The sequence below is a fragment of the Indicator indicator genome, chromosome 4 (assembly GCF_027791375.1).
Source record: "Indicator indicator isolate 239-I01 chromosome 4, UM_Iind_1.1, whole genome shotgun sequence".
Lineage (NCBI taxonomy): Eukaryota > Metazoa > Chordata > Aves > Piciformes > Indicatoridae > Indicator > Indicator indicator.
Window position 1 is genome coordinate 37,633,313 of NC_072013.1, and position 14,358 is coordinate 37,647,670.

At 44.1% G+C, this 14,358-nt stretch overlaps 1 protein-coding gene across 1 annotated transcript in view; it reads left to right on the plus strand.

The window, feature by feature from the left end:
- Nucleotides 1–14,358, plus strand: part of FMN1 (formin 1) — a 167,624-nt gene that overhangs the window by 74,453 nt on the left and 78,813 nt on the right. Inside the window, exons 7-8 of the mRNA XM_054400699.1 lie at nucleotides 3,259–3,320; nucleotides 4,948–5,036. Of these exons, the coding sequence (XP_054256674.1) occupies nucleotides 3,259–3,320; nucleotides 4,948–5,036 (151 nt within the window). The remainder of the gene's footprint in view (nucleotides 1–3,258; nucleotides 3,321–4,947; nucleotides 5,037–14,358) is intronic.

The window sequence follows — 14,358 nt, forward strand, 5'->3', positions numbered from 1 at the left end:
CCGTGGGCCACATAAAAATGCTTGCCTCAATTTCCCTGCAAAAAAGGATCTCAGAAACCAGACTTGGCCAAGTAACAGATTTTTTAAAGGTAGAGGAACCCAATAAAATTACCAGCTTCTCACAGCGTGAGTCTACTTCCTTTCGGCATATTGTGAGGTGTAGGTGAAATATTCTAACGGAGCTGACAGTGCAAGGGAGGACAGCTAACTAGAAAGCAAGATAAAAGTAAAACCCACCGATGATGATTGATATTGTAATAGCTACTCATTGTTTTGGAGCCCTCTTTTGTAGATTTATGGTGCTTCACCCATATTGCTTAGGCTTACGGGAGCCTTGCTGTAATGAGATTGCACGCAATAAAGCCTCGCAGTTCAGTCCTTAAACTTAGCAAGCTCCTGATTAATTGAACAAATGTTAATATACATATGATTAGAAGGGGATTTGGGGTTTCACAGAACAATTAAGAAGCTTTTGGTCCTTGTAACTCTGGAGTAAAAAGTCAAATAATTAGTTTCTTTGATCTAGTGTAATGGTGTTGGTTGGTTGGGGTTTTTTTCGGCTGCCCCAATTCAAGTTAATGTGCACAGCATACTGTGAATATATTGCACATGCCACGTTGTAAGAATAGGGAGAATACTCAGACACCTGTGAATTTGGGGGGTGGGTTCTTCCAGCTTTTCCAAGTCAATCTTACTTTTTGTAAAAACAAACAAACAAACAAAACAACCCATCTAATCTTCATCATTTTACATAGTTTTGGTTTTAGCTTCTGCTGGGAAGGTGTCTGACGTCAAGTTTGATCAGCTTGAATGGAAATATAAAGGTAGTAAAGTACATGAAAAGAGAAAGGAATCTGTCCGGATGTTGGCACCACTTCTGACTTTTTGGGAGTGTATTTGTACATACATTAATATCCTGGTGTTGAACTGAGTAACAGGGATGGATTTTTGACTGCAGTCTGTCTGCATGGACATTGCCAATAACAGCAGGGCAGGTTCTACAGCAAAGGAGATCAGGAAACATTTTCTTGGTGCTTTTACACAATCACATACTTGGCCAAAAGAGAAAAGAATTCATCTGATTGGCTCTTAGCAGTGGTTATAATTCATTTAAAAATCTGTTAATTTATCAGATTGTATTTTATTGATTTAATCCCAGACTTTTTGTTGTTGTTGCCTTCCCATGTCTCTGCAAAACGCTGCTGGCCTGTTAGAAGTGATGATGAGCACAGAAACATGGCTAAGGAATTAGAGCAGTAAAAATCACATGGTGATCTTGGAGCCTTTGTTGTGGCCAACCTCTGACTAGTTAGATGTACAAACCTTCATATTCTTATTAGAATGTGCTTATTTTCAAGACACTTCTCATTTGAATAGTTCTGTACCTAAAAGCATCTAATATTGGTTATGTGGTTTGCATTTCTAGTGTGCATTCCAACTGCCTCCAATAATGGGCAAATCCATTTCTCCTTCTAAACAGATTTTGGAATATTCCAGAACAGGATGAAAGTGAAAGCAGAAGGGGAAGCTTTTTTAACTCAGTATGTGTATTTTAAAATCTTAATAAGTAAATCTATTAGAATGTGAAACCCATTTTCCAATAGCTATTCCAGTCTCTTAGCCTATCCCTTGGATAATACAGAAGAAAATGCAACTCCTGGAAGGGTGTTGCAGGAGCCGACAGATGACCTCACAGATTCTATCCCTCAGGATTTTCCTTTGAACAAAATTCTGTTTTCAAGCTCAGTTGTTCCAAGTTTTGTGTTTGGCTACATTCTTGAGCTTTTCTTGACTCTTTCTGACAGGACAAACTCTGATTTAAATACTGCCTTTTTTTTTTTTTCACTCATACCATCTTCTCCTGCAGAACCCTTTGCTTCGAACCAAGCTGTAGGATCAACAGATGGAATCATAATTGACAGGCAAAATTTTAAAGCATTCTAAATGTCATTGGGCCTTTTAATAAAATTAATTAGCCTGCCAGAGAGAAAATTTACTAGCCTGCTGGTAAATTTCACAGTGTAAAATCATGAGGTAGGTGTAAGAGCAGGCAAAAGCTTATTACTTTTAAATAATTATTTAAAGATGTGTGCCTTGCCCCTTTCAAACATAGGGTGCAAATGCAGCAAAAGCTTTTAAACTCTCCTGAATGCTCAAGCAGTTCAGTCTCCTTTCAAGAAATGTAATCCAGTTGAAATTAAAAGTTATCAGGTACTGGCTGATGATGAGTCACTACTGATGGGGAAAACTGGGGGAGGCCTCAAGATTGATTCTTTTGGGGATTAATGTTCCCGGTGACATTTAAACACAAGTCAGGAGTTCAGGAATTGTGCCCAGTGCCATTATGAATCTTGATGAAAGGCTTACTTTGGAAAAATTAAGCACTCTGTTCCTTTGTGCATTTTGTAGATTGCTGGAACTTAACAGCAGAGAGCATCAGAAAGCTCTGTGAACCAATCCTGTTTCCTTTCCAGAGTCCCCATACCCTGCCTAAGTCGCAGTGAGATTTGTGAAGGCTGCAAATACCTCGTGCCAGGCATTCCACGTGTAGCAACGTTTGTAACTAAGACAGGAAGCAATGTGAGGCTTTTCTTGCTGTGTAATGAGGCCCAATTAATCACTGAAGAGTGCACTTTAGGTGTCTCCATGTGATGGTTAAAAGCGTTCCTCTGGGAATGGTCATGGGGGTGGTTTTCAAGTGGATAAAGCTAACTCACAATGTGAGCTGCTCTATGAAGACGCCTTGAAAATCTGCAGCACAGCCTCTGTGCTCCTCAATTTGCAGCTTGCACATCTTGCAAGTCTGTCTACCTGTCTACTTTCCAAGATAAGCAGATCTCCCTGTTGCCTTTGTCTCCATGATTTCCTATGCACACAGGGAGACCTCAATACTCTCATTTTAAATCCCTTCCTATCCAGCTTTCTAAGGAACCGTGAAATCCGTGCTGTTTGTTGTCTGGTATCAACTACTCTCCTTCCTGGTCAGCTGTGCCATCAGTCGAGTACCTGGCAGGTTATTTTTTTTTGTCAGTTGAGTGTGCTGGAGAGGAAAAGTAAAACTCCATTCTCCAGAGTTTCTATGAAGCTCTTGTGGGAGTTCTATGACTTGAAGTCAGAACAAAACTAAAATTCTGAACATACTAAAATATTAGATACCAATATGTTCTTCAGCTAGGGCAGATCTCTTCAAGCCATTTGTCAGGAAGCAGAATCCAACTCTTGTCTTTTAGCATCTAATTTGTGGTTTCTTCTCTACAGCTATCCTGTGTGTTGATGACTCCGTAGTAGATCTGGAAACACTGGAAGCACTGTATGAAAATGTAAGTAAGCTAGGGGAAAGCTGTGGCTAATCACCACACAGTCTTTCAGACACAGAATAAGGAAAGTTTTATTGTATGTTGTCATTTTGGATGAGAGACATTATACAGAAAAAGTCTTTGGGGAATTTACAGAATCACAGAATTGTCAGGGCTGGAAGGGACCTCAAGGCTCAGCCAGTTCCAACCCCCCTGCCATGGGCAGGGACACCTCACACTACAGCAGGTTGCCCAGAGCCACATCCAGCCTGGCTGCAAAAACCTCCAGGGATGAGGCTTCCACCACCTCCCTGGGCAGCCTGTGCCAGAGTCTCACCACCCTCCTACTGAAGAACTTCTCCCTCAGCTCCAGGCTAACCCTGCTCTGCCTCAGCTTCAAACCATTCCCCCTGGAACTGACTTGTTCTTGGGGGCTATAATGCATCAAGAACTTTTCCAGGTCATATGGTTTGTTTCTAATCCTTATTAAATAGTCATATGGAATACTCACTAACAACATCTACATAGAATGGCTCAGGTTGGAAGGGACCCCAGAGCTCATCTGCTCCAACCTCCCCACAGTGCCCAGGGACACCTCTCAACTAGCCTCAGCTGCTCAAGGTCTCATCCAGCCTGACCTTCAACACCCCCAGGGAGGAGGACGTCACCACCACTTTATTGCAAGGACAAACCTATCCCTTCATAGCACTGCAAGAGCTTTCTAACCAATCACTTCAGGAAAAGGGGGTTAGGACAAGATGCCAATTTTATAACAAGCTCATGGGGAAAAATTTCTTCCTAAGCTCTGATCTAAATCTCCCCTCCTCTAGCTTGGCTCCATCCCCCCCTCCCCGTCCTATTCATGACACCCTAAAAAGTCCCTCCCCAGCTTTCTTGTAGCCCCCTTCAGATACTGGAAGGCCACAAGAAGGTCTCCTTAGAGCCTTCTCCTCTCCAGCCTGCACAACCCCAACTCTCTCAGTCTGTCTCCAGAGCAGAGCAGCTCCAGCCCTCTGCTGATCCTCGTGGCCATTCTCTGGACACCTTCCAGCACAGCAGCAAAACAAGTACTATCCTCATTATCCTCATTTCTCTTGCTGGCTTAGTTCTTAATTACCAGAAAAGTAAACCAGTGGAGTGCCTTTGGACTCAGGTTGCAATGGAGCAAAATGCATCCTGTCTACCAGTGTGCTCTCCTGAACTGCCTGACAAATGGACTCCATACTGGGGGCCAGTTCTGTGCTACAGTGCTGAATCTTCCTCACTCAAGCTGTGAGGACCTAAAGCAGTTAAGAAGTCAGGCTGGGGCATTGGTGTCCTTACCCAAGTTGCTCTGTAGTCAAAGTATAGAGCATTCATGAACTGTGTAATCCTGAAGCTGGCTCTAGAAGATGTCAGAACTACCTCTTGGACCTAAACTGTGTGAAGATGACCTTTGGAGGTCCCTTCTGGCCTGCACCATTCTATGATTCTAAGTATCCTGTGCTCTACAAGGATGCTCTGCTTTGTGGCCATCAAGGCCAGTTTATTATCACAAATCTTTATGCCTCAACTCTTTCCCAAATAAAAAATACTGTTGTTACCTGCAGACAAAAAGGTAAGTTGGTAATTAATTTATGTTTTACTAATTAGTTACTAATTACTCCCTCAGAGAGCACAAAAGGATGAACTGGAGAAAATCAAGCAATATTATCAGACTTCAAAAGAGGAGGAATTGAAGCTACTGGATAAACCAGAACAGTAAGATCATGTTTTTGGTAGTATTTTATCATTATATTTGCTGATATGTTAAACCAGAACCTGATATTTCATTTGTGGCAGCTAATAAGCAAATTTTTTTTTGTGGTTTATCACCTAACCTTTGTCAGACATCACAGATTTTGCTCTGACAGCTTGGACCACCCGAGGCTTGAATCAGGAAAAGTTTTGGTCCCACTTGTCACATTTTTTTTCATCTGTTGGAGATCTCAGGGCTAAGTTAGTGTGTTATAAAGCAGGGCCAGAGTGATTTTTGGCTATTCATTATTTGAAAGAGTAACACAGGGTTTTGGTGACTCCTGTGACAAAGATTCACTCTGGTCATACTGATGGGAGAGCTACAGGGCTGATCCCTCAGTTCATCTCCTGGGAGTGAAAAACTTCTGAAGTGTTGCTCCTTCTGTTGTAATAAACCTTAGACCAATGCTAAACCCACAAGGATCCATGAGCAGGATAGAAACCTTGGATTTTATGTTAGGCCATACATTTGATTTCAGATTTTGGCCTATCAGTGGTGTTTGTCTTCTGCTACTTTGCTGCTTTTCCCTTTCCACTTCCATTCTCTTCTAATCACAGTGCCCTGAGGCCTCTCTGCCATTTTTTTTTTCCTTTTCCCTCTAGCCTGTTTTTGTCTGTGGCCCAAAAAAGGGTAGAGGGAGGACGAACTGAAACAGTAGGTATCACAGAATGTCAGGGGGTGGAAGGGACCTCCAAAGCTCATCCAGTCCAACCCCACTGCCAGAGCAGGGTCACCTAGAGCAGGTCACACAAGGACACATTCAGGCAGGTCTTGAATATCTCCAGAGAAGGAGACTCCACAACCCCCCTGGGCAGCCTGTGCCAGGGCTCTGTCACCCTCACAGGGACAAAATTCTTCCTCCTGTTTCCATGGAACTTCCTATGCCTCACTTCCACCACTGCCCCTTGTGCTGGCGTTGGGCATCACCCAGCAGAGCCTGGCTCCAGCCTCTGGGCACTCCCCCTGCACATCTTTATCAACATGATTGAGATCACCTCTCAGGCTTCTCCTCTCCAAGCTCCAGAGCCCTCAGCTCCCTCAGGCTCTCCTCCTAAGGAAGATGTTTCACTCCCTTAATCATCTTTGTGGCTCTGTGCTGGACTCTCTCAAGCTGTTCCCTGAGGTAACTTCTTGACGTGAGGGGCCCAGCAGGTACAGTATGTGACTGGTTGATGTCAGAGGCATTCCATTTCCATACCTTTTCTTTCCCAATGAAAATGTCAGTGATGAAGAGCAGAATTGTTTTTCTCTTTCTGCCAGCACAAGCAGCTAGGCAGTCATTTGTGACTGTCCACTGGGGAAGAGGTTGGTGCTGGGAGAGCAGGCTATCACTCTTGAAGAGTGCCTTATTCTTGAATCAGCCTTAAGAGACAAACAGCCAGCAAGTGTGTGTCCTAGCTTCTTCTTGCATCCCATAGCCATAGTGCCTTGGCTTGGGGCTTAAAAATACATTGGGTGAGTTGCTGATGTTTTCCAGAGCTTGAATCTTTGGTAATCTGTTGAGTGAAATAAATATGAATGTGTTTTGTGTTCCGGAGATTGTGAATCTCCTGGAGCTCTAGAGTCATTAAAGGTTGTCTGTTTCTGTTAATTATGGTGGAGAGAGGTTGATCTTCATTAGACACAAAGCTGGATTTATGCTGTCATTGTTCCACAATTAGAAGTAAAGAACTCTAAGTAAGGCCTGATCAGTCAGGATGAATTAGGCTGGCAGAGACAAGAGCTACTCTGTATCAATTATTACTCTTTGTATTCTCTCTGCAAGTTTTAATTACCCCATTTTTACCCCATTATTTAACTATATAGGTTAAGAAAACCAGCTTTATAAAATGTGGCCTCAAGGGGGAAACAAGCTGGTGACCATGTTCTTATGTAAACTTTTATTGGACCTTCAAAATGTCCCTTTTGAATGCTCAGCAGGTCAGGTACTTCTGGGTTTGTTGTCTAAGGCACCCTCTAAGTCAACCTGAGTACAGAACTGGAGATTTGTTGGACCTGTACTATAGGTTGAGGAGAGAAAAGTGCTGAATTTGTATGTGTGATTTAAAAGGTTTGCTACAGGGCACAAGCCTCATTTTTCTTTAGTGAGGATCAGAAGTGATTTGTGCTCCTGCAGGGCAATGATTGTGCCCCCGTAGGGCAGTGATGATGCCCCTGGTGAGGCTACAACTTGAGTGCTAGGTTCAATTCTGGGCACCACAGGATAGGAAAGACATTGAGGTGCTGCAGGGTGTCCAGAGAAGAGCAACAAGACTGGGGAGGGGTTTGGAGGGTGTCATACAAGGAGCAGCTGAGGGAGCTGGGGTTGGTTAGTCGTGAGAAGAGAAGGCTGAGAGGAGATCTTATGCTCTCTACAACTCCCTGAAAGGAGGTTGGAGTGAGGCTGGGCTTGGTCTCTTCTCCTAAGTAATCAGTGATAGGAAATGGGTTGGAATTGTGCCAGGGGAGGTTTAGGTTGGACATGAGGAAAAACTTCTTTCCTGAGAGAGTGGTGAGGGGTTGGAAGAGGCTGCCCAGGGAGGTGGTGGAGTCACCATCCCTGGAGGTGTTCAAGAAGCTGCAGGTGTGGTGCTTCAGGACATGGTTTAGTGGCCATGGCAGTTGGGTTAGGGTTGGACTGGATGATCTTAAAGGTCTTCTCCAGCCTTGGTGATTCTGTGATTCTAAAAATGCAAACTGAACTGGTTGCAGATCCCAGCAGTGGACATTCATGTAGTGGAACCATTAACTTGGGTTCTGAATCATGAAGTCTGAGGGAAATCTTTGCCATTTTTAAATGCTGGGATTACCAGGCAAACAGAAAGCTTTAGTTGCATCACTCCTGCTCTCCTGCATGTGTGATTTTGATTTGTTTAGCTGGCATACTAAATTTTCTGGGGTTTGGCACAAACTGGAAGTATGACAGCAATATGACAATACCTCCCTAAATCATGCTTCATGCTAATAAGCTGTTAAAAAGCTAATATTCATTAACATGATCAAAATTTTATATTCACATTTGACCACACTTTTGGGCTTTGCTAGCAGGATCCAGAAGCTTTAACTGGTTTCCAAGAAGTCCCTTGTAATTGTAATATAATCTCTGTGTAGTCTTCTCCACTGGTAAAGAAATACCAGGGAAGGAAATAGTCACAAGATATGGTACTGAGCTGTGCTGGTTTGGTTGGTGGTGAAGAAGACCAGAGGCTTCCCAGGAGTAGTCAGCATGGATTCTGCCAGGGGAAGTCATGGCAGACCAATCTGATAGCCTTTTCTGATGGCAGAACTAGATGGATAGATGAGGGGAGGGCAGTGGATGTGCTCTACCTCCACTTCAGCAAGGATTTTGACATTCTCCCAAGGCATCCTCACAGCCAAGTTTAAGAAGGGCAGGTTGGGTGATTGGGCAGTGAGGTGAACTGGGAGCTGGCTGAAGGACAGGGCTCAGAGAGCTGTGGTCAGTGGGGCAGTCCTCCAGGGCTTGGTACTGGGTCCAGCCCTACTCAGTATCTTCATCAATGATCTGGATGAAGGGATAGAGGGGACCCTCAGCAAGTTTGCTGATGATAGGGAACTGGGAGGAGTGGCTGACCCACCAGAAGGCTGTGCTGCCATCCAGTGTGACCTAGGCAGGCTAGAAAGCTGGGAAGGGAGAGATCCAATGAAATTCAGGAAGGGCAAGGGTGAAGTACTGCATGTGGGGAAGAACAACCCCAGGCATCAGTACAGGTTGGGGGCTGAACTGTTGGAGAGCACCTCTAGGGAAGGGGACCTGGGAGTCCTGGTGGACAACAGGAGCCAGCAATGGAGCTCCTCTCCTATGAGGACAGGCTGAGAGAGTTGGGGTTGTTCAGTTTGGAGAAGAAACCTAGGAGACCTTCTTGTGGCCTTCCAGTATCTGAAGGGGGCTACAAGAAAGCTGGGGAGGGACTTTTTAGGTGTCAGGGAGTGATAGGAGTGGAGGGAATGGATTCAAGCTAGAGGAGCTTTAGATCAGGCCTTAGGAAGGAGTTCTTCCCCATGAGGGTGGTGAGAGACTGGAACAGATTGCCCAGGGAGGTGGTGGAAGCCTCATCCCTGGAGGTTTTTGCAGCCAGGCTGGATGTGGCTGTGAGCAACCTGATCTAGTGTGAGGCCCCATGGCAGGGGGGTTTGGAACTGGATGATCCTTGAGGTCCCTTCCAACCCTAACAATTCTGTAATTCTGTGATTCCCATGACCCAGCAGTGTAGGAGGTAGTTCCCTTCTCAAGGCAAGGAGAGATGCCATTTGGTTTTTTAAATTCAAACTTCCAAAATGTATGGATTTTAGTACTTCACTGAAGCAATTTGAGCTTTTCTCTCTTTTGTTCCTCTCACACAAAGTGCAGAGTATCCTCTTTTGGTTGGGTTTGTTTTTGTTTTTTTTTTTTTTCCTGGCAATACCATTCATTCCCAATAGGAAGCATTTTTATTAATACCAGCTTGGCATTTGTTTTTTGTCCCACTGCTTCAGTGGGAGAGCCAAGCCAGAACCACCCCTGCCCTCCCCCCGCCCCAATCCTTCTCTCACAATAGACTTCTTCATCATGCAAGAAAGAAAAAAAGAAGGGAAAAGAAATTATAGTGCAATTAAAATTTCACACCCACCACAGGTGGATTTTGCTGATTTTTGCGCAGCCATTATCTACTCAGCAAAGCATTGCCTGCACTGAATGTTCATAAAGCAAATTGGAAGACACCAATAGTGTTTATTATAAGAAAAAGAAAAAAAGAAATAGTTTGGAGAAATCAGATGTGGTGGCTGCAATAATGAAAATAAATTTAATTGGAATTCAAGCTAATAGTGGTTCACTATATTTCCCACCAGCCAGTGAGGGAGAAAAATGGAGGATATGTCTATAGGTAGAGAGGTGCTTTAAGGAGGATATATCTCTAGAGATGCTTTAAGGAGGATATACCTATAGAGAGGTGCTTTAAGGAGGATAAATCTCTAGAGAGGTGCTTTAAGGAGGATATACCTATAGAGAGGTGCTTTAAGGAGGATAAGTCTCTAGAGAGATGCTTTAAGGAGGATAAGTCTCTAGAGAGGTGCTTTAAGGAGGATAAGTCTCTATAGAGGTGCTTTAAGGAGGATACCTCTCTAGAGAGGTGCTTTAAGGAGGATAAAGCTCTAGAGAGGTGCTTTAAGGAGGATATACCTATAGAGAGGTGCTTTAAGGAGGATAAATCTCGAGAGAGGTGCTTTAAGGAGGATATACCTATAGAGAGGTGCTTTAAGGGGGATAAATCTCTAGAGAGGTGCTTTAAGGAGGATATACCTATAGAGAGGTGTTTTAAGGAGGATAAATCTCTAGAGAGGTGCTTTAAGGAGGATATACCTATAGAGAGGTGCTTTAAGGAGGATAAATCTCTGAGAGAGGTGCTTTAAGGAGGATAATACCTCTAGAGAGGTGCTTTAAGGAGGATATACCTATAGAGAGGTGCTTTAAGGGGGATAAATCTCTAGAGAGGTGCTTTAAGGAGGATATACCTATAGAGAGGTGCTTTAAGGAGGATAAATCTCTAGAGAGGTGCTTTAAGGAGGATATACCTATAGAGAGGTGCTTTAAGGAGGATAAGTCTCTAGAGAGATGCTTTAAGGAGGATAAGTCTCTAGAGAGGTGCTTTAAGGAGGATAAGTCTCTATAGAGGTGCTTTAAGGAGGATACCTCTCTAGAGAGGTGCTTTAAGGAGGATAAAGCTCTAGAGAGGTGCTTTAAGGAGGATATACCTATAGAGAGGTGCTTTAAGGAGGATATACCTATAGAGAGGTGCTTTAAGGAGGATAAAGCTCTAGAGAGGTGCTTTAAGGAGGATATACCTATAGAGAGGTGCTTTAAGGGGGATAAATCTCGAGAGAGGTGCTTTAAGGAGGATATACCTATAGAGAGGTGCTTTAAGGAGGATATACCTATAGAGAGGTGCTTTAAGGAGGATATACCTATAGAGAGGTGCTTTAAGGGGGATAAATCTCGAGAGAGGTGCTTTAAGGAGGATATACCTATAGAGAGGTGCTTTAAGGAGGATATACCTACAGAGAGGTGCTTTAAGGAGGATAAATCTCGAGAGAGGTGCTTTAAGGAGGATATACCTATAGAGAGGTGCTTTAAGGGGTATAAATCTCGAGAGAGGTGCTTTAAGGAGGATATACCTACAGAGAGGTGCTTTAAGGAGGATAAATCTCGAGAGAGGTGCTTTAAGGAGGATATACCTACAGAGAGGTGCTTTAAGGAGGATATACCTACAGAGAGGTGCTTTAAGGAGGATATACCTATAGAGAGGTGCTTTAAGGAGGATAAATCTCGAGAGAGGTGCTTTAAGGAGGATATACCTACAGAGAGGTGCTTTAAGGGGGATAAATCTCGAGAGAGGTGCTTTAAGGAGGATATACCTACAGAGAGGTGCTTTAAGAAGGATAAATCTCGAGAGAGGTGCTTTAAGGAGGATATACCTATAGAGAGGTGCTTTAAGGAGGATAAATCTCGAGAGAGGTGCTTTAAGGAGGAAGAATAAATCTCTAAAGAGGTACCTTAAGGAGGATATACCTGTAGAGAGGTGCTTTAAGGAGGATAAATCTCTAGAGAGATGCTTTAAGGAGGATATATCTCTAGTGAGGTGATTAGGAGAACGGTTCTAAAGTATTGGAGCACAAGGCAGCTTGCTGCTGGATGTCAGGAGAGCATCTGTAGCACTGAAATCCTCCCACTCACAACCTAAATCCTAGACCCACAGCCCACAAAGCAAATGATGCAGAATCTTATTACTGTCAGAAATGCAAAGGGCTCCTTGTGTGGCTTAGCCAAGCTCTGACCCTGTGGGTTGAAGAGCAGGGAGGCACTGCTCATGCCTTTGGGATGCTTGCAGTTTGTGATACCCCAAGTGGAGCTGGTGGCTCTGCCTCTGTTTATTTGTCTTTACCAAAGAGAAGAAGGCTGAGGAGGAAAGTCTGTATCTGAGAGCAGATCGAGTGGGTAACTGCTGAGCAAAGGCTGAAAGTGCAGACTGGAAGAGCTTCAGAGCCCACGTGCATTGCCACAGGAGGTGCTGCTGTGCAGTTGGGAGCTGTGCAGATTAGGAAAAGAAAGCTGAGGCTTAGCATCAGAAGAAACTTCTTGGCAGGCGTTTTGCATTCTGAAACAACCTCGAAGGAATACAGAGACGTGGGCACCTGCTTGAAGGAAGCCAAAACATGAATGAGAACAGTCAATGGGCAGGGGCTCTGCAGCCCTTCCCATTGCTTTTGCTTTCTCTTTTTCTCCCCCCCTTTTTTTCCTTTCTCGTTTTCTTTTTTCCTTTCTGTGTCGGTGTGAGCTGAAATTCCCCCCCCACCAACAATAACCAGGCTAGCTCAGTCTGGAAGCAAATGAAAAGCTGTATTTACAAGCAGAGTCTAAAATCTACAATGAAATGCAATGAATATGTACAAATATACAAAATTCACAACATTCACAAATATATACAATCAACAGAAAAACACAACCGATCTCCCTTTGCTTCCCCCCAAGGGGACCCTCCCAAAGGGGCCTCTCTCTCCCAGGAGCTTCCCCCCAGACTCCCCTGGACAGAGAAGCAGAGTTAGTTAAAGCAGAAAGTTGTTAACTTAGCTGCCAAGGTCAGTGTGTTATCTTCAGCCAGAAGAGAAGAAGAAACAGCAGCCAGACAGCCCAGCAACTGCCCCCACTGCAGAACGCAGAATGTGCAGAGTGCCTACTTTGTTTTGGGTAATAGTTCTTAAACATTTCTATCTATCCAATGGAAGTGTTTAGAACAATCAGTGTTTTGCTTTCTTACACCCAATAGTGACTTATTTACATTCTTTCACTTTCTCTGTTCTGAACTTTGCAAGGAAAAATTAAAAAGACAGTTTCAAACCATCACAGTCCACCCCTTCTAAACAATTCCATTGGCTGCTACTATCATTTATCTAATCTAAAATAATATCTACAACAATAGGTGAATAAAGACCATAGTCCATTCCGGCTATCTCAGATGTAGATGATTCAAAAGAGTCAAATCACAGGAAAAACAGCAAACAGTTTGTTTCCTCGCAGATGGAGCAAAGGAAGGAACAGGGACTCTCAGGTGACTCAGGGCTCTCAGGGTTCGTGCACCGTAGATCTCATGAACTCTCCTCTTGGGCGCGATGCTGTATCTGCGCAACACTCTGAATTTAACCTCTCTCAGCCAAAGTTAGATTTCTTTGTGGAATGCACTGAATTTCACCATTTTCTTGCATCACCCAATAGGTGTGACCAGGACCTTCAGCAGAAACCACCCCTCGGACAGGTTTGGCCTCTCCTGAAGGAGAAAATACCCAAACAGTTTTGCCTAACAGATTCTTTTCTCTGATAACAGGAACTCTATCACCTTCCTCCTTTCGCAACAAATCTGATTGGGCAGGTCCAGCTCGATTCACTGAACCTCTACTATTCACCAACCAGGTTGCTTGTGCTAAATGTTTCTCCCAGTTTTTCAAAGATCCACCCCCCATGGCTTTGAGAGTGGTTTTCAGCAAACCGTTGTAGCGTTCGATCTTCCCTGCAGCTGGTGCATAGTAGGGAATGTGGAATATCCACTCGATGCCGTGCTCTTTGGCCCAGTTTTTTACAAGATTGTTCTTGAAATGAGTTCCGTTGTCTGACTCAATCCTCTCTGGAGTTCCGTGTCTCCACAGGATTTGTCTTTCCAGACCAAGAATGGTGTTACGTGCAGTTGCATGAGGAACTGGATAAGTTTCCAGCCATCCAGTGCTTGCCTCTACCATAGTCAGCACATACTGCTTACCAGATGGAGAACGAGGTAGAGTGATGTAGTCAATCTGCCAGGCTTCACCATACTTGTACTTGGACCATCGGTCACCGTACCACAAGGGCTTGATCCGCTTTGCCTGCTTAATAGCAGCACAAATGTCACAGTCATGGATGACTTGTGTGATAGCATCCATGGAAATGTCAATGGATCTGTCACGAGCCCATCGGTAGGTTGCATCTCTGCCTTGATGTCCTGACGAGTCATGGGCCCACCGAGCTAAGAACAGCTCACCTCGGTGTTTCCAGTCAAGATCAGGATCAGGATCAGAGTTTGTGTCCACCTGGGAAACTCTTGCAGCTAGATCTGCCTGGTGGTTGTGTTGTTGTTCCTCTGTAGCTTTGCTCTTAGGAATGTGAGCATCGATGTGTCTCACTTTCACTGGGATTCTCTCAATGCGAGCAGCAATGTCTTGCCACAGATCTGCAGCCCAGATTGGCTTTCCTTTCCTCTGCCAGCCATTCTTCTTCCAGTCTTT